The 25,095-nt window shown below is 40.8% G+C and overlaps 1 protein-coding gene across 9 annotated transcripts in view; it reads right to left on the reverse strand.

Annotated features, from left to right (window-relative positions):
• ptprsa (protein tyrosine phosphatase receptor type Sa) overlaps nucleotides 1-25,095 on the reverse strand; it is a 190,519-nt gene that overhangs the window by 45,018 nt on the left and 120,406 nt on the right. For 3 of the 9 annotated variants that reach the window (XM_017042384.2, XM_025053199.1, XM_025053201.1), the window contains 8 exons: nucleotides 22,470-22,580; nucleotides 13,107-13,376; nucleotides 12,419-13,000; nucleotides 11,719-11,855; nucleotides 11,463-11,610; nucleotides 5,356-5,676; nucleotides 3,403-3,596; nucleotides 851-968 (listed from right to left, as the gene is read on the reverse strand). In XM_017042384.2, coding sequence (XP_016897873.1) covers nucleotides 851-968; nucleotides 3,403-3,596; nucleotides 5,356-5,676; nucleotides 11,463-11,610; nucleotides 11,719-11,855; nucleotides 12,419-13,000; nucleotides 13,107-13,376; nucleotides 22,470-22,580 — 1,881 coding nt within the window. Of the gene's footprint in view, nucleotides 1-850; nucleotides 969-2,077; nucleotides 2,105-3,402; nucleotides 3,597-5,355; nucleotides 5,677-11,462; nucleotides 11,611-11,718; nucleotides 11,856-12,418; nucleotides 13,001-13,106; nucleotides 13,377-20,147; nucleotides 20,160-22,469; nucleotides 22,581-25,095 lie in introns of all 9 variants that reach the window. The other 6 variants (XM_025053177.1, XM_017042368.2, XM_017042404.2 and 3 more) reach the window with 4 other exon arrangements.

The following is a 25,095-nucleotide window of genomic DNA, read 5'->3' on the forward strand; positions in this document are numbered from 1 at the left end:
TCCACTTCCAAGTGTCAGCTCTAACGAGGCTGTGACGTCATACGCCTCTGAAGGCCGTTGTTGTCTTCAAATGAATGCTTGGATGTGAAAAGAAAGGTTCAGGTAATTTGTATAGGGTTGTATAGGTTCATACTGTATATGTTTTATAGCAGTGGCTTTGTGAGCAGCACTGGTGGCTCCAAGGATCCATCCCTGGTTTGACTGCTCACCCACAGATGGTCTTTTTAATAAACTTAATAAACTCCAGGTTGAATAGGGTGACAGGTAAATACTGTACACCTCGTAATGTTTTAAAAAAAAGACCAAACTGTTTTTTTAAACCCTTTTTAAACCCCAGCCTTGACTGATAAATTAATCATAAAATTCCACATTACTAATAAAAAAAACATTGTTCCATAAGGCACCTTGGCATTCTGCTGACCAAGGACAAACAGTTAAACTGTGGAAAAGGCTGCTGAGTCTAACCTTCTCCTCAACTCTAACCCATTTTCCATCAATCTCGCCCCAATGACACTATCCTTTTCTTTACACTTCAATAATACAGAAAGGAAATGCCTTAAGTCTGAGGGACAGAATGAAAGCACTACGTTTGATTGGCACATCAGTCAGCAGGACCTGACAGGAACCCGGACGGTGACAGCACTCCATCACGTCCATTCTCAGTTTCGCATTGGCGCTCTATGACATACACACTTTTGAGTGGGATGAAATAACACTTGCGTGAAAACCTCCGGCCCGGATCGTCCCTCGGGCCGGAGGTGAGAGGAGCAGATTCTGCCGTCGCTGTAGCAAAAAAAACAATAGTCGTCTAAACGAGCCATCACAGAAAATAATGTGTGGTTGCACTGACCTGCCCCTTTGGTCACCACCAGCTTTGGTTTGCTCCGAGCTCCGTCACCTTTGGTGGTGTACGCTGCCACTGTGATGGAGTATGTGGTGTCTGGCTTAAGTCCTCCAATGACCATTTCCTACAGGAAACAAAGAAGCGACAGAAACAGTCAAAGTGTGACTTGAATCTCTGATGAGTGGACCCCACTTCGTTCAGCGCCAAATGCCACACGCAGAATGTTAATCTCAACCAAGCCTCTCTGGGCTCCCATTATTAATTTTCACGAGGCATGCATTAAATGTAACATTTTCCCCAGGGGAATGGGAGACCATTCCATTAAGTAATCCTCGGAGGCGAAGGAGTGACATTACATGTGTATTGGAAACTCCCCCATCTTATTCAACAACCAATATCCTCCTGACGAACTCAACTTTGTGATTAATGAATGCCGAATCCACCCTTGTTATTTTCTGGCTGTCTTTTTTTTAACCTCAGCTATTAAGTTTCATTGAGTCATCTTCAAAGAGATGCTTCTGATCAATGCTAATGAATCTTTCAAAGGAGCCGGTTTGAATGAAAGCTGAATGAGGTTTTTTAACAGGCTGGTCGGCAGAGTGATGGGAGAGGTCAATAAAGGTAAATGAGGTATAAGTACTGCGTCGCACTTGAGATGGTATTCACGTAACGCCGATTGATTGAGGTTTGGAACATGAGTTCAGAATCAGGACGCAAAGAGAGAATCCTGCAGTGGTGGAAGATCAACAGTCGCAATGAAGACCTAAAATACCGCCTGCCCCCCCATGGTCATACTATTTGTGAATAAAACCCAGCAATTCTAAAGTATCACACAAAAAAAAACAACAAGGCCAAATGAAATGATAAAAACACACACACACACAGAGAGACACTATCAAATCACAAGACAGAAAAATAATGGAACAACAAACAGCACAAAAAGTAAAAACTGCATTCCAAGCACACAAGGCAGTGGAGATTGCATCAAACCTCAGTCATGTAGAAGTTTCACGGACATAAATTTGATATTTGCTCTTTGGTAGGTCTGTCCAGAGGTAAACTGCCCAGACAGCTGAAGTAAAGCCTCTGAGCCACCGTGCTTCACTCAAACTCACTCAATAAAAGGCTGGAAGGTGTGTGTGTGTGTGTGTGTGTGTACTGTGAATCTGAACAGGTTGATGCAATGCCCGCCTTCAGCTACGAAAAAGCACAGTGGCAAAACTTCATACTTACATATTCAGCGATATCGTCCGTTTCCCACTAACCCCCCCACCAAAGAGGAGAGTGCAGGAGAGAAAGCATTAAAAAAAAAAAAAGAAGGAAAAAAAAAACAGAAGGAGAAGAAAGAGCAGAAATAGGATTGTGTTTGTGAGAGGGAGGCATCAGAGATTTGGTAGCAGAACTAGGTCACTGGTTTTGTGAGGTGAGGAGAAAGTGAAGCTCTGACAGGGAGTTGAGACAACACTGAGACGTGAACCAGACTCTGAACCTCTGAAGCATCGGGATTACTAACAACGCTACTGTGCAGCTAGAGTTATACAGTATGTGTCAACAGTGAAGACTCGCTGATTTGACAGGACTTCAGGTTTTGAGATAAGTTTAAGTTTAGCAATCTTAAATATATCAAGATATCAATTCCTTGAACTGTATATTTTAAAGGTCATTCGTATTCGGGGTTACTGCTAACTACAACTAAAACTCATTTGTCCTGAATGGCTCCTCCTTTATATTCAAAAATAGATTTTAATTAAGTCCCTGAATGAGGCTTCACACACATTTCTTTCTTTCTGTTTTGTTTACTCTATTGCTTCAAGGCCATAACATAATGACTGCTGTTGTGCACGACAGAGCCACAGAGAGCTCCTTCAAGCCTGTGTTGTCACTTTTGTATGACAGAAAAAAAGACAAGAAGATTGAGGGCCATTATGGAGGGCTACATTACAGTTCCAGCTGTCATTGTTGGCTGATTTGCCTTTTTTTTTTTTTTTTGAGAAATATGTTGTGCCAATTTTACTTCACAGGTGGTACGGAAATCTATAATCAATCTTTTCTTAGCATTTGATAAAAGTATACAATCAGAAATTTTTACAGGGATTGTTGCCATGAAGCAGCTTTTCTACAGATTTTTAATACAAAGCCGGCCCTGGCCGAGACAGAGAACGGAGGATTTGATGAGTGAAGGTTTGATTACAGTTCTTCTTGTGGGCTGAGGCAAAATAAATTACAGCAATACTGCAATCTTTGCACAGCGACAACATACTTGAACGGAAAACAGAATTTGCAATCTTTGTCAGAAAAATTGCTGAGTTTTTTTTTTTTCGTTCTTTCTTGTGTGTAATTTAAATCATTATGCTGTTTTAACAATGCAGCTTTATTGTGCTTTAATGAGCGAAAACACAGATTCAAAGGCAGTGCTGGGTATAATTACACTTCTAAAAAAAGCGGCCTCTCACTCTATCACCTGTAAGTATTTGGGAGTCCTGAGATAGAATTTACAATTTTCTAAAAAAAAAAAAAAAAAAAAAAGGAAAAAAAGGAAGGTTTTGAGATCCTCATACCTGAGCGTCAGCCAGCATGACATCCTTGATGAGGGGCAGGCCCCTCGACTCTCCATTCTCCACCCGAACATAGTGGACCTGGTAGCCACGGATCTGGCCGTGCTGCTTCCCTGGCATCAGGGAACGCCACATAACCTTCACTGCTGTGGAGTTGAGGACTTCCACCTCTACTCTCCTGGGAGGAGCCCCTGGAACTATGGGTGACAAGAGCAACAGTGAGAATCCTGTGAGTTTGTGCTGCTAACAAAGCAGTGACGTGCGGTCACAGGGGAGGCAGTGCCATCACGATAAAAAAAAGAAGTACATAAAATAAATAATATTCACCACTTCATTTTGAGTATGACATCTACATTTTATTAAGTAAATCTGAGTACGCATTTTGCGATCAAATACAGGACAGAAATCATATCTGACTGTGTGATCCAATTCAAACTGGGTCACATGACGTGTGCCCGTTTCTGTTCTGTCAAAATTAAATTTGTGCTGAACTCATCTCTATACTTGAATTTGTTTACAGATATGAACCATTACCAGGTGCATGCTGTTGGATGAATAGTGAAATAAGGCGCTCTTTTTGGTTTTTACAACTGTAAATCTGCACGTCACTGAAACAAGGTGGTCGTGAACTTCTTAACTTACACCAGATATTTTTTACGCTTTCACACCTGCAGACATACAGTGTGTGGTGCCGAACCGTAAATCACTTAAAATGGTTTTAAGTTTTAGGCATGGGATACATACCTTTATATTATAAATATATATATATTTCCATGTGAATTGCACATTTCAGGTATTTACCTTTTGTTGGTGCGGAAAATTAGGTTATTCAGTCACCACTATTGTCATCTAACTGCCACAGATAGAATGACCTGAAAAGAACCACACCTGACAACGTTGTACTTTTTACGTGCTGCGAGGGGGAGCAGAGAGACCAACAGCTTCGCAGAGTTGGCTCACCTAAGTCCCAAAGTGTATGAGGACTGCAGCTCCTTTTATTGAGAAGGTTATACAAGTACTGGGCAGTTGTTGTTTCTTTAAGTTTTACTCCCAGGGCAAAGTTCATCCGATTCCCATACTTGATGAGAAACACACCTCATCCTTTATGTACCTACATAGTAAAATACCTTTTAGGAGTACCTACTCCTGTCAAGCAGACCATTATTTAACACACTTAGATAACAGTTTATGGTTCACCACAGTTTGGTTTAACACACTTTGGTAACTGACTATAAATTCTATTTACCTTTTATGAACTGGATCTTAGACCAGACAGGTCTGAAGTTCAGACCAGTTGGACAGATTTTACTTTTATTTTTACTCCTTAAATAACTGATGACCAGTGAAAAGTGTACATTTTAAGAACTTAACTAACAGCCAATATGTTTTGAGGCTGTTCTGGATCATCTCCAGAACAAACACCATGTTATATTTATTACGTTTTCTAACCTGTAGCTGTAGGCTAACTTGTAGCTACTGCTTTGTTTACTGTATTTTCAATGATAGAGTGCTATTTTTAAAGCCAGATTTAAATTGTCTTTGCAGCTTCTGTAACCTCACACAAATCAATTTTATGCCTTTTTTTTATTCTAATAAAAATCATTCTTGGTAACAATTTTGGCCAAATGTTAGAATCGTTAGCCAACTGTTATCCTTTTCATTGGTATTTGTTTTAAATATCAGGTAAACATAAGTATTTATTTGGGGAATAAAATGAAAATTCAGTAGCTAACAATCATAATCTTTTAAATATCAGGTAAACATAAGTATTTGTTAAAATTCAGTACCTCATAATCACAAAACCTAAACCATTCTAGAAATTATTTTAAAATCATTAAATGCTTTAAAGACCAATGGAAAATGTGTAAAAAAAAATGTGGCGATTTGCCTACGACCATCTAGAATGGTTAAATATACTGTATCTAGATTAGGCTTAGACAATGGGAGACTGTGTACCATCTTCATCAGTGCGGCAGATGAGGGGCTCACTCTCAGGACCTGGACCAATCACAGTGAAAGCGGACACAGTGACGCGGTACTGGGTCCACTTCTCCAGCCGCTCCAGCTGCACGTGCTCTACAGTGGTGGACACGGCCGGCTCCTCCGTGGCCTCCATGTCATCAGCGCCACCTTCTGTTGGGCTCACCACTTGGTAGTGCACCTTATACCCCGCCAGGGCCCCATTTTGACTCCTCAAAGGTGGGGGTTGCCAACTTACCAGCAGGGTGGTAGAGCTGGTGCTGGTGCACTTAATGTCTTGAGGGGGGGCTGAGGGCTCTGGTAAGGTGAAAGGAATAGTAAGGAGGAGCAGGGGGCGAGGACGAGAAAGTCGGGGAGGGGAAGGGTTGAAAAACAAGTGAAAATAAAAAGATGGGAGAGGTAAAGAAAATGCAAAAAGGAAATTGAAAACTCAAAGAAAACAAAGAGTAATTCTAAAACCGAAGTAAACTGAAACGAAAAAATGAAAAAAAAAAGTGGGTAAAAATCTCAAGCAAACTGAGGGAAATTAAATGGAAAATGGCTCAGAGTTGTGTAATAATGAATCAAAATGGCTGCCCCATAGAGTTTGGCACCAACGGTTATTTCAGCTGAAGGCCTTTACTCGCTAAACCAATAAGTAGCCGCCGAACACACAGATTTATTACATTTTATTATAAGGCATTGAGCTGAGTTTTTAGCCCTTAGCCAGTTTAGCAATCAGGTAAAAATGGCAGCTCTGAGCACTAACCCCCTAATTTTCCCCTTTCAGGTTCTCTACAATTACTGCAATCATTGAAGCTAAGTTCACACCACAAGATTTTCTGCCCCATAATCCAGTTCCTGTCAGGTTTTGACAAGTTGCAGTTAGATGAGAAAGTATCTTCATTACAAAATGGCACCATCTGTGGTTCCATATCAACAGCAAATACTAGATTTTGCCCATCATATCATTGGATATTGACTTTAGACGGCCATGAAAACAGTCTCAGTTGTTCTTTCATTTTTCTTCACTTTTCCAGATATACTTCAACATGGCTCTTCCTAAACAAATCCTAAATCACTTGCAATCTGTTCGATTTCTAAACTGTGTCAAACTCCTACACGATCTGTCCTTCTCCACAGAGAGGTGTGAAAAAATATGTCTTCTATTTTAGTGCTGATGTTAAATGGACAAAGGTCAATAATCTAAGTATTTTCTTATTTATAACTGTTTTTGTTTGATAATAATCCAGTGCCTCTACGTCAGTTCATTATTACAATTAAGTCTAAAATAGAAGGATAAAGAAAAAACATAAAAAACATAAAATAAAAAATAAAACCTATAAAAAAAATGGCAGCATGTTCTCATTCCAAAGCAAATGTTTAAAGAAAGTTATAAAGGAGAGCATTCTGGGAAATCAATTTCTCCGAAACCTCATGCGACTTATGAAGGAAAAATAAAACATCATAATTGTAGGTTCAAAGGAAGATAAACATAAATAAAACATAATCACATAGCAAAAAAAACCAAAGCAACAATAACGAAAACCTTTTTGAAAGAAAACAAAAGAAGAAAAAATCAAAACAAAACAGAAGTATCGTCTGCATCATACGTACCTGTCTCCCACAAATATCACATTTAAAGACTTTCTTACCACCAGCACCTGACAGAAGAGCGAGCTTACTCTAAAGTCAGTGAGCTGCAACACTTCTCCTCCCACAGATCACGCACTTTATAGCGGGTCCTCGTTTATGATCAGTGGAGCATTACGTTTAATTAATTAAGATGCACTCAGAGTTTTGAATCCAATTCTGAACTACTGGGAGGAAGAGAGTTGAGCTCTGTGCTGCAGCCAGGACTTAGAATACTCATGGGTCTTTGCCCTGGCGGGTCCACAAGACTCTGATAGGGGGCGCCACATAGGTGGACTAACTGTTCTTAGACGTTTTCATGCACCAACATCCTTCTCTATGTCCAGATGAATCCCATTTCACAGCAGTCTCTGTGCACACTGTGTATTTTTTGTAAAGAATATTTCAAATTAGGTAAAATACAAGAACTGTATTAATGTATTTTCATTTTCTGAAAATGGGTTTCACTTTGGCTCGTATATAAATTAATGGTGCCTCCTGTGGCAGCTTGACTCAATTATTATTGATTATTATTATATACAAAAATAAGAAAATACTACAAAAATATGAGTTCTGACTGTCATCCCAGTAAAGATGTGTTTCAGCAGAAAACAAACAGGACGGGACCTAAGCTACAGTCTCCAAGCCCTCCTCTGTGTCCAATGGGCTTATTTACTTATGGTCTTACTGAATTCTGAGGCGTTCAGCTTCCTCCCTGAACTCCTCACATTGTATTTAGGAAAACTCTGCACATCCAGAGTGATTGCTTGGTTCTCAGTCTGTGTGGAAAGAAGTGACTCTGGATGTGACAGCGGCGAGGCTATCGCAGTGCACAGGTCTCCTCGTGATAAGAGTTTAGGCCTGGATGCTGCACAGCTTTATTACGGTACACATCCATGAAGCCCAGAGTGAGGATCAGGGATAGAAAAACTAAAGAACCACAAAAGAAAAGAGGGCAAAAAAAAAAAGAATAATGTAATGCCTCCCCTCAGTTTCTTTTCAACTGTTCCTGTAAAAATGTTCCTAAATGCTATCTGACAAATAATTAGTGATGTCAGCATTCATGTCCTTCTCTTTGACTTTTAAGTCTGCTGCGATACGACTCACGCACCTCTGAGGGAAAAGTCTCTGATGTCAGAGACCGGTGGCATATTTAATCACTGAGACTACCTTCAGATTGGAAGTGCTTTTAGCGTAGCATCTTTGCTGAATATAAATTACACCGGTCCATACTTGTGGTTTCTCTGAAGCCGTCTTTTGTGATTCTATTTTTAACAGCAGCTTGGATGTTTGTATGTCGTAGTTCATTACAGATTTAATCCCCTGGAAGCAGCAGCTCACACACAAAAATACCAACGTATCTAAAACCCTCCTGCAATTACTGTAAGTGTGGACGGGGGAGCTAAACTGCTTGTTTGGCTAAATGCAGAGGATTTAGAATCCCTCACTTTCATTTGAGCGATAGCTCTTGACTGGTCCCTGGCAGGTCAGAGGTATAATCTGAATGTGTAACAAAGCTTGATAATCCAGAGGTCTGTCTCAGAGTTCATCTCCGAGCATGAAATTAATTCTGACGCTATGAAATGGGATTCTTATCTTTCACTCTGGGGGCTCGTGGTCCCCGTAACATCCGCTTCCTGGGTGCATCTTGGGTCCTGTTACCACGTCTGGCACACAGGCAACGGAGAGGAGAATTCTGGGATCCCCCTCAAGCGTTGTGGACCCGCTAAAGTAGCATATAAGCGATCTCACAGAAATGGCCTTGTAACTTGATCTGACTGGGGCAGAATACCACAAGAGGCTTTGCGTCTGAATGAAGCCACTCTCGCCATCGATTTCTTGTGTGAGTATCTCTATGAAACTGACCGAAGAAAACCAGAAAGATCATATTCAAATCGATGATATCGTTTTGTGCCAATCAGGACGGGGCAAACTAGGAGAGAGCGTGACATATTTTTAGAATTTTGTTTTTTTATGGCTTTTCACAAGTTCTTGACAGAGTGGTCCCCATGACAATAGCCTCTGGTAATGCTGCTTGGACTGAGCACAGACTTTTACAATTTGCATACATCTGGACCACAAGTAATGGACGAGAAAGCAACCAGGGAAATAACACTGACTATTTTTGCACTGAGTGGCAAAGGGTTTCAGTCTGCTAGAAACTACAGATGATGAATGTCTTTGTCTCCTATTTTATCTCTTCGAGTTATTCAGTCAGATTATTTGAGTCAAGCTCCCCGCATAAAAAAATATTAAAAGAAAACTGCTTTGTTTTCAAGGTCTTACAAAAAGTTATATCTAATAAATACAGTCGTTTAGTAACTTTCCACACAACAAACTTCCAAAATGGTTTTAACAGGTGACTTAAACCTAGAGTAGCAGACTGGAACCCCAAAACCACATGATCACTTACCTTGAAGCTTCCATTAAATCAAGTAATATTTTGTTTTGTGGTGTTGTTTTGCTTTGGATTGACTACTTTATGACTTCTCTGACCTCAGTATTGAGAAACCAATAGTTGGTTGCTCACATCTGCGAGAACAGGGACTCGTGAAAAAAAAAAGCACAGAAACACTAGGAACAATGGCAGATAAAAAAAAGCCCTCAAATAGTGAAATAGGAAATACTAGCAGTCAAACAAATTAATTCTCCCTCGTGTTTGCTCAGTGAGAAAGTGGATGTCAATGTTATCAGCATGCAATGCTGTGCCTGCTGTGTCAGAGTTGCTTGTGGCAGTGCTGGGCTGGAGTTCAATGAAAAAAAAAAAAAAAACCCAACAGCCAACAAAAAAATATCAGCAATTGTGCAGTAATGTCAGACCAATATTCTTTCAGACATCCCTGAAAGGAATAGAAGTGAAAATAAAACTCTGAATAAAAAAATAAACAAATCAAAGAAACTGTTTTTTAAGAATCATAATAAAAGGGAAGAATATACAAAGTGATGTCAAGCCATTCCGAGGAGAGCTGAGGAACGAGCAGTCGAAGAGAGAGAGGGACAGAGAGAGAACTGGAACAGTGTGGTGAAAGAAAAAGAGAGGAGTGAGCCCCATCCATTCAGTTTACCGTTAGCACATTCGAACAAATGCAAAAAAAAAAAAAAAGCGTGAGGAAGAAAACCCAACACACCAACTGGTGAAGATGTGCACAGATACTTGAGAGACGCCAAGACATAAAAATGCAGTAGGATGAACTTTTCATGCTTGAACTGATCAAAGATCAACAGTGCAATGATACTTTCTCGACAACAACACCCCCTCTGGGCCTGAGTGAGTGTCACATGCAACTGGCACTCTCCTCAGTGACTCTGCAGGGTCTGTGCAGCCCGGCTGCAGAGCGGTGACACAAACAACAGTGAAGTGGTTGTTCCAAAGCCCCCACAAGCCCTGATGTGGGGGGACACAGCCCACAAGTTGCACTGGTAGAAACAGAAAATGTGTTAAAAGAAGGGTTCATCCTCACCACCACGGCTCCATTATGTTCCAGTCAACATTAAATGGGGATTTATCACCTATTATGTTTGCTAAAATGCGTGCAGCTTATTAACAATGAATATAAACAGTCTGGGACTAGACGCCTATTTGTATTTTTTTTTATATTCCATATCACCAGGATTCACAATAAGCCAGCCATAATCCTGCAAATCCAGCTTCATTTTACAAATTCTTCACCATAAATGTATTGAGCGTTAACACACAACACTGTTGTTAATCTTTATCGGCTACGTGAATCCAAAATATATAAATTCCAAGCCTTTGTCACGACAGTCCTGCATATATGATTGTTTCTTTATCTACACCAGCTACTGTGCACTATGATATAATCCCTGCTATCTTTAGCTGGTGGTTTTAATAATTCACTGGTGGTCATGCCATTCTTTAAATAAAAAAAATAACATGTGTTGACAAAAAACACCGGGAAAAAATCTAGGAGCTGGCAGTGTGAGAACTTTGGGTCAGCAGTGATACTAATGTTTTCTTTAATAAAAAAATAAAAATGTCCATAGTAGAGCCTTGGTGGTCTGAGAACAGCATAAACATTTTTTGTGTCTTGGTGACATGAGAGAGAAAGTGCACTTGCTGTGGACACAGGAAAAGCAAATATGGAGCAAGGTGAAAAGGAAATAAAGACTCTGCCAAAATCGTCTGGTGTTTGACAGAGAAGTTTGGTACTGGAGTCATGTCAGGCAATACGATTAAAAAGTCTGTGGACTTGTTACAACCTCAGCTGCTCAAATCTCTTCAAATATACTAAAAGGAGAATTCATAGCTGTGCTGTGAAAAACAAAATCAAATAAACCAAGCATTTGATTAAGAATTAAATACATCACATGAGTTAATGGGATCCACAACACAACCTCTTATGTTCTACAAAGACACAAAGTCATGGCACTGCTTTCCTGGGGAGAAAATTCTTTTGTTAGCCTAAGCACAGATAAAACATGAGAGCGGACTCAGTAAGAAGTTTACATACTGGCTTGCAAGGTCTTCTGCGATACGTCATTGGTGAAGGCTCCGATGCCTTTGTTTGAAATAGCTGCCAGGGTGAATTGGTACTCTGTGTTCGGTTGCAGCCCCTCCACCACGTACGAGGAGGTGGGTCCAAATGTTTTCTTCATTTGCTGAAGGAGATAGACAAGGTTATGCTTTTTCAGTATATGTTTTTCAAAATGAGTGTGTTTTTTTTTTTTTTGCAAAAATCTAAAAAAGTGTTTTAACCGTGTTTTTACCTGGGAGCCAAAGCTGACTTCTGAGTAGCGAAGTTCATAACTTATAATTCCTTCCTTTTCATAGGCGGGTTCCCAGGTCAGTTCGATGCTGGTGTCAGCCACAGCACCCGGGCGGAATTTGGAGGGTTGACCTGGAACTAAAGCATACAGAGTAAAGGTCATCAACTTTATTAGTTAAGTCTTATTCCCCCACAATTCCCAGTTCCACCTTCATGAATGGAAACTAACATATAGAAAGAAAAGAACATTTAATAAGTCATTCAAACAAACCAGTTTGTTTGGACCAGTTGACCAGTTGTTGTCCAACTCTGCTGATTCTGCTGGTGAAGTTTGACTGTGGTTTTTTTTTCACAACATTATAATCACACAGAACTTTGTCACTGTTTCCTGAGGCTGCAGATGTGCAGGCGACCCTCGCACAGCAGGAACGATACTTTGTAGCATCTACCGTCTGTTTAAAGTTTCATAAAAATCTGTTGCTGAGAGATTCACCAGCTAAACAGTTTCATAATGGCTGTAAAATTCTGCTCCTGAAGCAAAGATTTGATCACAGACGCAGGTTTGTTTTCATATGAAATCTGGCTCAATTTGGTTATGCTGTTTTGTAAACACTGCACATTTTTTTGTCTCACGCAGAGAGTCAAGTATCACATATATAAAAATTACATTATTGAAAGAAAAGTTGGTCTCGTTATCTCACCTCCTTGCAAAACCTTGACGTGGATGGGCTCTGAGAAGGGTCCGTCTCCGACAGAGGTGAAGGCCAGGACTTTGATTGCGTAGGTCTCTTGAGGAACTAGACTTTGAATAGTAGTAATGATGCTGTCCTGAACATTGTGAATTTGCCAGAGGCTCATAGGCTGTGAGTCGTCCATGGTGTAATAAACGCGATAGCCCTTGATCTGCCCGTTGGGCTCCTCGGGTTCTTCCCAGCGCACCATCATGGTGTTCTGGGAAATGATCTGGGCCTGAATGTTCCGCGGTGGACTGGCTGGAGCTTGTTCTCCAGTCCGAGTTTCCACCGGCTCACTGGGTGGACCCTGGCCGATTGTGTTAACAGCCGAGACACGGATTTCGTACTCCGTGTTGGGGTACAGACCGCCGATGCTGTACCGCGTTGTGGTGATGTCATCCACTGTCTCGTACTTACTGTCTGGAGACTTAGCTCTGTACTGGATGATGTAGTAAGTCACTGGGTCTGGGTTGCCTGAGTCCCAGGTAATGGTCACACTGGTGGCAGTGGTTTCACTGACCACAGGTGTGCCTGGGGGCTTGGGGAGAGCTGTGGGAATGAATTAACAAAAAACAGTTGAATCTTTGTAAATGCACAGAATGTTCATCTCTGCTCAAGTGAATCTTCCCAAGTACTCCTTTAAACAAGGTCTTACATTTCACAGTGATCTGTGCCACTGCTTCTATGATGCCCAGGCTGCTCATGGCTACACAGGTGTAGTTGGCTGACTCACGAACACTGCTCAGTTCCAGAACATTTCTGCCCACCGGCATCTCATCCTCTGGTGTCAGGTCCTCTGAGTTCAGCATCCACTTGACGTAAGGCATGGGCGAACCCACTGCAACACACGTTATGTTCACACTGCCACCAGGCATAATTTCCTGACTTGTTGGTGGAATGGAGAAGCGAGGAGGCACCCGTCGGACTGGGAGGAGGCATGAGGAAGAGGAGAGGATGACAAAGAGGGCGAAGGATTAAAAAAAAGAGAAAGAAAGGTAACAAGTGAAGCTGATGAAAATAGACCCTTCTCAAGAAAATGCTTAACACAAAATGTTCCACATGTGAACATAAACACAAAGTAACAAAAGTAGGTTTTAAACAAAATTATACAAATAATGAAAAGGAACTAAACTAACAGAACTGCTTCAACAACAATATAGATTAACAGTAAAGCAACGATTCATAGCAACAAGGTTCCATTGACCAAAATTTGACCCATCACAGCACAATTAGAGGCACAAAAATCTATTACGAGTTTCTCATCTTTGAAACTGAACTGCTGGCTTCTACGTACAACTACGAAAAAACCTGATCACACTCAGTGTAAAGTGTAAAGGTTTATGGGATCAAGCTGTTACATAAGGCCAAGACGGTAACCCGGAACTTCCTGTCCTCTCTGGCTCATGAGCCAAACAGGAAGTAGGCCATTGCAGGCTTCTCCCACGGTCCAGGAAGTGAAGGGTTACAGAGCAGTTGACCATTACTACAAGGTCTCTTTACCACAGTCTACATCGTGTTTGTATTTGCCACCTATCTCTACTACCTAACTCTCTGAAAGATGAGAAACTTTAATCAGATTTTTGTGGTTTAGGGTAGATCCACTGGACAAAGCCTTATTAAGATCTGACACGGTTCCATTGATAGATGCAGCTATCAGTTTCACAGACAGCATGCATAAATAGACCGAAGTAAAATTAAGAAGTAAATGATAACAAAATTAGGTATAAAAAATTGAGATAAAATGCATAGAGGAATATAACTGAGGGGTCGCTAGCATGCCCAGACAAAAGACGATTGGAGGGAAGGGGGAATACAAGGTAGAGGAAAGATCGTCTCTATAGAGGAGAGGGGAGAGCTGGAGTAAAGACTCACAGAACAAGAGAGAGAGAGTGAGAGAGAGAGAGAGAGAGAGAGAGAGGGAGGGGTTGGAGGAGGGTACAAGGGTGGTAACCCGCTTTAATGCCATGTAAACTTAGTTTTCTTCAGCTAATGTGACAAAATGTGACGGTGGCACATTGTCACATCGCAGTCCCTGTCAACACAAAATACGTTTCGAGGAACAAGAAATGTGCCTAAAAAATACATAAAAAAAATAAATAAAAAAGAACTGCATTTGAACTGGAGAGTCTACTGTCACAGTGTTGGAGTCACGAAACAAATCTGGATCAACAGAGAGTAGAAATCCAGAAAACAACGGAAATAAGACAGAGGGAAAGAAAGAGTCCGATGGAGAAGGGGAGATGGACAGTGAGAGAGGACCGTGAAGCTCACAGGTGGAAAATGTCAGTCGGAGGAGACTGATCATGAGCCGCACAGGGAAGACATGACTGGAACTGTGTGCTGGTGTGTGTGTATATGAGATATCTTTGTGTTTTTGTATGTGTGAGTGTCCATGTACATGTACTGTATGAGTTAGCAAAAATATCGTGTGAGCATGAGAGGCATCCCAGCAAGCAGTTGACAAAATGTAGAGAATCACTAGCATTTGACAGAGATTATCAAGAAAAGGGGCAAAATCTATGTTTCTTGGTTTTATTCATTTATTCATTATGTAATTATTATTATTTTACACATTTTTAAGTTGAGGGAAACTCAAATGGTTCCTAAACTGTCCTCTTGTGTAGAACTATTGTCAACCACAGCTGTGGCTTCAACTCTCTGCATTTAACTGCATGTACAACACCACAAATCGAGGGCCAACCTAATGTAATAAAAATGTTATAGATGAAATATCACTTTACTCTAGGACATTTTCAGTGTCCCTTCTGCCTGACAGGACAAAGACAAAGACTTAAGTGTATTACCAAAAACCAGATGTAGGTTTTATTGTATTTTACCAATGCTATGGTTTGTGGAAAGGATTACTGTGAAGTTACTGTGAAGTTATCTGTGATGTGTCAAAATGTTTGTTGGGATGCACCGGAGGTCAAAGAGAGAGAGAAGGAAAGACGTAAATAGTGACAACCCTAAATGGAGGACATGGCTCAGACAGACTGACACAGGAACAAACCAGACAGAAGCAGCCGGACCAGAGACAAGTCAAGAAGAAGGTGCACACGAAGACGAGCAGACACACAGTTAGGAAACGGGGAAATGTAGACATACTGTACAGTACGCAAGAGGGAAGGGAAAAGGGTTAAAGGTGTCGGAGAAAGGGAGGAAGGGGGAGGAGGAAGAGGAGAAGGGCATAAGTGGGAGATAGATATTTAAAAAAAAGAAGCAAAAGTAACAAATAAAAATAATTCAAATACATGGCTCAAAGTAGTTTTGCAGGTCTCACACACTGGGGCTTAAAATCAAGAATCAATGGAATGTCCCCTCTTCCCCGCCTTAAACTTCTCGGTGCAAAGGAATCCTGAGAAATTCAGGAAGAGTGGATTTGACATGTGGTGAGCATCAGTGGGGACTGAGGTGGAAAAGTCTTAGGGACACACTAAGGGGATAGGAAGAATTCCAAAACGTCTGAATGGAATCCCAGGAAGAGTTTAAGAACCAAAGTAAGGCCTAGCCACACCTGAAGATTTCCTTTTTGGATAGTTAAAGTTTATTCAAGCCAGATTTTCTCATCCAGGTAAAAGAAATAGGATTATGTGTAGCATTATATTACTATATATATATATATATAATAATCACCTACTATTAATACTAAAGATGCAATAAAAAGTTTGGATTTTCTGTGTGTATCCTCTCAGTTCTCTAATTTACTATTAACGTCAGTTACGTTTCTACCTCAGATGGGAAGTGACCTAAGCTTTTTAGCAAAAAGTTCACAGCTAATACCTCAAAACTGTGTGGATGGTTATGTGTTTAAAATGATAAATTACTGTCCATAATGACAAACACTTCCATTACAGCTGATTAAAGTGCTGACCTGAAGGTTTTTTTTAAATTATTTAGAAGATTCAAGTAGTTATCAAAATATCTTTTTAAATAGTGAAAAAAATGGGGGAGCCAATTGTTTCAGCCAGATAAAGTATATCTCTGCATTCTGATTGATCAAAAATACCTCACTGAACAACAAAGGTGAAAGGGCAGCCCATTCCTCACACTGACATGCATGGGGGGGTGGCTATGGCATGAGTGACATATAGAGGTGTGCCCCCATCCACTTGGGCAGACACCTGAGAACCGGTACAATCCAAAAAAAATGTCACCCAAAACCCATCCAGGCATGCCATTCATTTCCAAATATAGCATTGATCCAGACACACACGCACAAAATGAAATGAAGGAGTTTAAAAAAAAAGAAGAAAAATCAACTCAACAATTCCACAAAAAAGAACTAAGTCCAAACAGCATAGACAGTACCATAGTGCAGCTGTGTTCAACAACGAGGTGTGCATACTATTAGATGTTTTTCAGCTATTGTTTGTCTCTGTCGGAATTTTGCCTCAAATCCAAAAGAAAGAACAGTGAGAGCTGGAGAGGAAAAGTGAATTTTTGGGGAACCCTTCAATCAAAGTGTGTTTGACGCTGCTCTTCTCTCCCAGGGGCTCGGGTCAGCCAATGGACCGGGAGCTGAGTTGGTTCAGTGAATGAGGTTTCCCCCACGGGAAGATGTCTCTGTTAACCTTTCAGTTCTAAGCCTAACGCTAGCAGTCGGGGGGAAAATGTAGGGAGAAAAAGACCGGCCACATTCCAAACACCGGTGATATGGTCAGTAAAATCTGAAAATACACAGACTACTGAGACAAAAATGCAGCGAGAAGAGTCGAGTCTAACCTACTAACAGCATGCACCTGGGGTCTAAGAGCTAAGGAATGTTATTTTGGTCAGAACAAAATAAAGGTCAGATAATAATACAGGAAGTGAAAACAGTCATCTTAAAACCGCAAAAGATGCTGTCGGAGGACAAGGAGTTGAACAAATTACCAGGGAATGTGTTGAAAAAGCTCTTATTAAACTATGTGACCAACAGGTCAAAGGTCGGTCATCTCCTACAATCCTATTCTGCCCAAACATTATTCTGTGCAGGGTAAATAAAACGAAAAAAAAAAAAACCCTAAGTGTTTGGACAGGCTCCTCATTCACAGAGACCAGGAGCCCAGCCGGCCCATTTGGAACTGAGAGAAGGCTAAAAATCAAAGTGTGTACCTTTTATTTGAACCAATGAAAACAACGTATACTCTTGTTTCAAGCCCCAATGTGGAGAGAAAGACTAAGAGCCTTAAAATGGACGAGGTGGAAAGCAGTCGAGAGAGAACGCCAGAATACTGCACTAACTACGGCAGGAGATCAGTGTCGTGTCATGGAGGGATTTGTGCCAAAAAACAGAGGTCAGAAGGTGGACATTATCGGCCATTTTGGTGAGGCAGTGGTTTTGCTGCCCCAAAATGAAGGGGTGGGGGGCGGGGAGCCAAAATAATGTGCAGCCTTTAGTGTCACCTTGAAGCTGAGATTACACCCTCTTGCTGCCTGAGGACACAGGCGCAGTAAGGAGATCCTTTAGTCACACTCGCTGACTGAGGCCTAGGGCATTAACATACAAACTGTAGGGGTCGGTCTGCATTAACATACCTTGGCTGGGCCACTGCTAAACAGCCACTATGGGTGGCTCATCAAAATGGAAATTATCACCTGAAGAAAAACTGACAGGAATCTTGGCAGTGGCATCTAATATTAGGGAAACAGTGAGGTGGGGGGGATCTGGCGGCCTTTATTCTGTTTGCTTAGGGGCAGACTACAAGCTGCCCAATTATCCTGCAGGTGCGTCCACTCACTGTGGTCATCCTTCCAGAGATTTAAATTATTCGGCTGAGTGTGATTGTGTTTTTGTATTTGATCAGAAAGTTTGGAAAAGTTGGAGGGTTTTAAAGTCGGTATATCAGGACTCCTTGAGACAAACATCTAATAGAGATGGCAGGTTTGTTTTGCTTTGGCCAGTGAGAACATAAGGTGTAATCTAGCTTTCTTTCCCAACATTACACACAAATGCAGAGCAGGGCACGCATGCACATTCGTGATTCAGGCACATACCATTTCAGAAGACCAGGACATGCACATGCGTAAGTAACAACACGGTGTTTCTGCATCAGTGATTCTACACTATGTTTTTTCTTTTAGACCTAGTGGGTTTTCAAGATGCTTTTGTTTTTGCAATATTTGGTCAGAATTTTAATAAAAGGCAGCAAAAACCAGAGACTCTTTGGAGACTTGCTGTTTTAAAAAATGAACAGTGATGCCATATTGAAAAGGATTTTGGAGGACTATATAAAGGCAGAGATGCATTTTCTTGATAGGTCATAAAATAGATGATATTTTTGACCTTTGGCTAATATTTGACTCCTGAAACAAAAAAAAAGTCCAGCAGCTTAGATATAAAGTCTAAAAAAGTCTTTTTTTAAATTTTGTTAATTTGTGTCGGCTCGGTAAAGAATGGCTGTGAGTCTGTCAGATATATTTGAACTGCTGGTTGATGATTGACGGTGTTGTTGGTTCCAATCTTACCTACCTTAAGCTTAAAAAACACTCATCCAAGATTAGACTTAATCCCTAGAAACCAGCACATTTTGACAACCGCACAAACAAAAACTCCCACTCTCTGAGAGTCAACTTAGGGTATTTGCGTAATCACCACAGATATATTGAGCCACACCTTTAACCCCAAGCTTAAAACTTTTTCTTTTTTTTTTACAAATAAGACGAAGGGGATTCAGTTGAATCTGTTATGGAAAAACCCCAATTTATATAAAAGAAAACTAACAGTAAATGATGTTTAACTGTGAGCATTTCCGTGTGCCTTAACCAGTCACACAAACAGCAGTGACTCAACCAAAAAGTTCTCACTGCTGCCGTTAAGAAAGTATCTTTGACACCCACTAGGTAACGGTACAAGTGATTGTGTTTAGTTATTAAATGCTGCAGCATTAACAACACAACCAGGTCGGGCCGAATCACACGGTGACAAGTTGCTGCAAATGTGATCACAGAAACACTGGCTGTTTCCACACTTAATTCATTCGGCATTTGCATTTGCAATTTGAGAGTCAAGCGGCAGAGCAGCATCAGAATAAAGGAAACAGAAATTTCACAAACAAATGAGCCACAAAAGACAAACAAATTATAAAGGAAAAAAAGGAAAAGAAAAAAAAAACAGGAACTGAACAGAACCAAACGAAGAAAAACACACAAACACAACACCATAATCACAACACAAAGAAAAGTAAAAGAAAGGAAGGCCCAATGGGGTGAATCAGGTAAAATGATTTTTGGAGGGAAAAAAAACACAAAGAAAGAGAAACAAACAAAAGAAAAGACAAGGAATGCTTAAATAAAAGACCGTCAATGGCCAGAGGGATTCTGTACAGGCATGCAAGCGCAGTTACATTCTCCCATCATGCAACAGGTGCAGTTATTTCCACGTGCCAGGTTCATGACAACATGTGCAAGAAAGCTTGCATGTGCAGAAGCAATACCAAAGGATGCAAAACGAGAAAAGGCCCCACAATGCAAACATAAAAGTAAAATTAACAAGACCCGAGCTACTCGGGTTTGCTTTCATCATTTCTTCCTTGGAAATAAAGAAAAAAATTCTTTTACATTTAGCAGTTTGGTTCAAACTAATTAGTATTTTTTATATTCAAATTAGTCATGAATCAAGTTCTGCAATAGGCATATAACAGCTAGGAATTTTTCAACATGTTGAATTTTTTTCAAATGTGGGTTAAAAAAAGTAAAAAAGAAAAAACACACCAACCTTCTCGAAGCTCTGAGGGATGTAAAGGGGTTGATGCAGAACACAATGACATGAGGAGAAGAGAAAAATAGGGGAAACACAGAGAGAGTAAAAAAAGCCACCTCAAGGTGTTTAGCTGCAGCTACATTTCCCTTCTCTTTCATATGTTTTTTTTAAACTTGATTTTTCCTTATTTTAACTTGTCCCTAGTATCAGTCATACCCGTCTTGACAGCACAATTGTCTGACCCTTTTATTGTTTTTTTTTTTTTTACATTAACTTTGAACCAAAACAATTAGATTCACCCCAGCGGCCTCACTCCTGCCTGGTAGGAATAATATCGTGAGGCGACACTGAAGTCAAATCAAGCGTACCATATTCAATATTCAAATTTCTTATAAGTCTCTTATATTCACAAGGACGGGCTCCTGTGGTTGCTTTATTTGCTTTTTGTTAGAGAAGGAATCCAAATAAAGAGAAATTAAGAAAAAACTAATGAGATAGAAAAGTAAAAAAAAGACACAGTTTGAGCTGAAATTAGCAGCTGCAGTTTCAGTCCGTGACAGTTAAGGTTTGCAGAAGCCAATTACTAACACTGTGATTATGGTTTATGTTGGGTACTTTCATTTTATGGTCTCAAATTACCCTGGAAAAAGATACCACACATGCAATTTGGAATATTTGCTCCGTTTTGGGATTTGGAATTTATTTTTGTCTAAATGGTGCACGCACTGCAGCTGCTAATCTCGAGTGCAATTCGCTTTGTGATCAAAACATAGTCAACATCAAGTATCAAAATTGATTGACAAAAGTTAACTGAAAACAGACAAAGGTTTGACACCATCAAGGCATAACAAGTGTGCTACATAACGTGAAGGGACCCCAGGAAATTATGACCCTTGTGTGCTTGTTTTTTTTTTTTTTTTTTTTCTCAAGCATGCTGATGGAGCCACGTTTCATGGAGACTACATGAACTGCTGTCGATGAGATCAGGGCACGGCTGTGCGTTTTCAACCATAAAAGCCACTAAACATCCTCATGCTGTGTCAACAGAGCGTTCCCAGTATTGTTATATAACGACTCCCGTAGAGCTCTTGATTATAAATTTGCACAAAACCTTTAATTTCTATGTCGTACAACAGCAACGTGGCGTTAAGCGCTGCTACGTGACAGTGGAGACAGCGTGATCCTCCGCGACAAACGCAGGCGAGAGGAGAGGAGACACTGATGTTGATGCAACGCTTTTTTTTAACCATCTACTCCTCACTGCTGAGTTTTTTCTCCCCTACACTGCTACCTCACAGGGTATGATAATAGTAATAATAATGAAAAAAAGGAGCTCCCTGACCCATTTTATAATGTCAGAATGCTGAATTATTTATTATTTGGTGCACAGCAGAGGGAACAAACTGAGCAGATACCGAGGCGTCTTTACTTAATATGCAGAATATAAATAAAACATGTTGAAAATGCATCTGCTTCAATTTAATAAACCCCCTCCCCCAAACTGGGATTTGCTGTCATTTAACACAAGTTGTCGGCCCTGTGCTAACTGCTAACTATAAAACTCAACTTTCTCTTTGACTGAGTGCTCCTCATTATCTCCGCTCTGCAGTTACGTTCCAGCCAACAGGGGACATACTACAAATTTCAGCTCCAGAACTCGAAGGGGCAAAGTTCAGAAGTGAACTATTTTTTTTTGTAAGCAGCTGAGAGTGTAAATTCTATTGACCAATCATTACCCACAAGGAAAGATACTGAACCTGGAAAAAGTTACAGGGATGAGATTTTGATTGTTGGCCTTTAATACCTTGCCATGCAATCAAAATCAACACTTACCGTCTTGTTTTCCGAACCTGAAAGCAAATATTTCAATAAAACCGCCTTCTTTTAAGGTTTCATGGCTTTAACGAAGGGGAAAACATTTTTTTTTCGGGCACACATTTACATGTTTCACAACCCAAGACATACGGCTTGTTGTGCTACACACTTCCTTCCGAGTGAGTAGGGGAGGGCATTGGAAGACAAAATGGAGCATCATAACAGAGAAGAACATTAGTTGGTCAATTATAGTTTTACATTTAGACGTTTCAGTGCATGTGATATTACAGCTATGTGCAGGCAATACTATCAATGCTTAAAGATTTATAGTTCTATTTTGCAGAACACTGTGTGCATGTAGATCTGAGCTAGAATGGAAGCAGTTATCATTTGTCAAGCTCAACAGTGATGTCATTTAAAGCTGAGCTGCAAATTTTAGTCAGAATGGGTGGATGCCTTTATTTGTTTATTTATTTTTTCTTTTAGAATCTGGCCTGGCTCTGGGATCGGGCTGCTCCCTACCTCGCACATAAAGGTTAGCGGGGGACGAGTAGCGCACGCCTTCCACATTAGACGCTACGCACTCGTACTTCCCCTGGTCCGTCTCCTCGCTGTTCTCGATCTGCAAGGCACCTGGGAAATGACAACATCCGACAAAGACAGGACAAAGAGAGAGAAAGAGAGAGAGAGAGAGAGAGAGAGAGAGGGGAAATTATTAGTTGACCTGTCAGTGACAGTTTATCGGGAGTCACAAAGTCTTCTTAATGAGGACTTTATTGAATTTCTCAAGACTATTTCATCAAGAACTCCGTCTCCTTGCAACGCTCTCAGGAAGTGTTGTAGTAAACAACCGTCTCCAGCCTTAGACACATCGGAAATGAAATAATAAAAAGCAACATTTACAATCCAGCTGCTCATGTAAGGCTTTCTTAATGTTAGAAACACTGGATAAAAGAAAATAGATACAATTTAGGCCAATCTAGTGTCGTGTAAATCTACCTAAAAGAAGTCGTGTTGGGCTGATGTCAACAACGAAAAAACATTTACCTTAGCCCTCTGTTTACAAACCTGACAAACAGGTTGTTAGCTGCTTGTTAGCATTTACCAAAAAGCATCAATACGCCAAGCCACTTCCCAGGATGCTCTGCAGTATACCATAACCCACTCCATCAAGCCAACGAGCAGAGAGAAAACAACGTGTACAAGGCTGCCATTCTGGACCATTGGTTTTATAACACTTTTCAGCCTGGGCTGCAAATTAGAACATCGATCCCGTTTAATTATAAAGATTAGTCACGCCTCCTCCTTAAACACAGCTGAATGCTATCAGTGTATTTTACACCTCCAAGTCAGTGTATCTTCCACTGAAGAAAAAGTGAAATGGCAGTAAGGTAACGACAACCCCGATCTGCTCTCCGTGTTGTTGAAAAAAACATCCACCCTGCAGAGGGCAGGTGGTGGAGTCTTCACTTCTGTGTTTGTGCAGGCATCTGATTTGGATCTGTCTGATGTGCCATTGGACCAGCAAGCACAAGCGTGGTGGCAGGTGCAGTGGAATGTGCTCAGAAGTCGGCGCCTCAACACTGGGGAGACCACAAAGTGAAATGTGTGAAGTTTAACTCGAAGTGAATGATTCAGGAAACTGCTGCCAGCAGGTCCCCTGCCTCGGTCCCTGTGATGAGCGAGCGAGTCATTGGAAGGCTTAAGTTAAAAATCGACCAAGTTTGAGTTTCCTTCACTTCATGAACAATAACATCATCAGGTCAAAGATCCCGTTTGTTGACTGCTAATGAACTGGGGAACCGCAGTAAACGTGATACATTCCATTTGTTTTTAATTCCTCCTCTTTCTTTTGCGAGAAACCTTCGATGATTCCGACACATGCGAGCATCTGCATCTAAAAATAATACTTCACAAATGCCACGCCACGGTCAAGAAAACAAAGCGACGTGACAGATAATGAGCCAAACAACATTAATTGAGAGCCAATTAAAGCAGAGAGTGCTGTGAACTGTTCCTTCTGCAGGAAGAAAGAACGAGAAGGAAAAACACAGGAGTCTTTAAAGGAATCGAGCGAGTTTCATCTGTTCCCGCCAGCTATGGTGGAGGCACCTTGCTAGGTGGGTATTATCTATTGTCTCCAGTTCCCCACTGACTTCATTTTATATTCTTGCTATTATTTCAAAGAGGAATTTGTGATGAGCACATTCTCCCTACACTCTCAGAGCGCAGACAGGAGAATAAGTGAGAGAATAGGATGAAAGGGAGGCAGAGAAGAAGCAGGAGGAAGAAGTAAGGGGAACTTATGGGATGGAAAAATAAAGACATGCTGTATATGTTTCTGTTTTCCAGCCTTAGCTTTGTTACTGTTACGATGCCTCTGCTATAAATAGCAGGAAGTAAATATGAGAACAACCTCTGGGTTCACCATGGAAAATGATTGTGAATTCACATGATGTGATGTTACGTCACATACTGTACAGAAATGAGCCTGTTTCACATAAAGAACTAAAAAGCAGAAATGAGCCTGTTTCACACAAAGAAGTGAAAAGAAAACTAAAGAACTAAAAATAAAACTAAAATTCTCCTGACTCGCCTCCGAGGGTCACCACTGCCTTTGTGTTGGCAACATGACTGTGTCACTGTTTCAATCCATTCTACAAGGAGTTGATAATGGGTTTATGGTCTGAGACATTAGTCCCGACCTTGACAGCTGCCCTGGTTAAAATGACTGCACACCTCAGACTCTGGTTGAGCACGAGGTGAGATAACGAAGACAACGATGTGCAGACAACTGTACTCTAAGGCAGTATGCTTTGGTTTTTGTAAATTTCACCGGAAACACTTCCAAGGATTATAAGTATAAGGAAAAATAAGTATAAGCTGTGGGAACTGGGAAAATGTTGGAATGAACGTCACCTTAACGTAATGGGAATGGCACCAAAAAGAAAGAAAAAAAGAAGAAAATCGTGACAGATTGAGGGGATAAAGACACGGATGATTAATTTCAGAGTGCCTAAAGCTGTGGTCTGCCCACTCCGGGCTCTGCTTAGTAACAGCTTTGCCATGTGTGTTCCCCCCCAGTCCCATTTGTGTAATTCAATTAGTGTTCTCCAGCGGGCCTTGATTGATTTGTTTAGGCGATCAA

This window comes from Cynoglossus semilaevis, chromosome 2 (assembly GCF_000523025.1).
Source record: "Cynoglossus semilaevis isolate Cse_v1.0 chromosome 2, Cse_v1.0, whole genome shotgun sequence".
Taxonomy (NCBI): Eukaryota; Metazoa; Chordata; class Actinopteri; order Pleuronectiformes; family Cynoglossidae; genus Cynoglossus; species Cynoglossus semilaevis.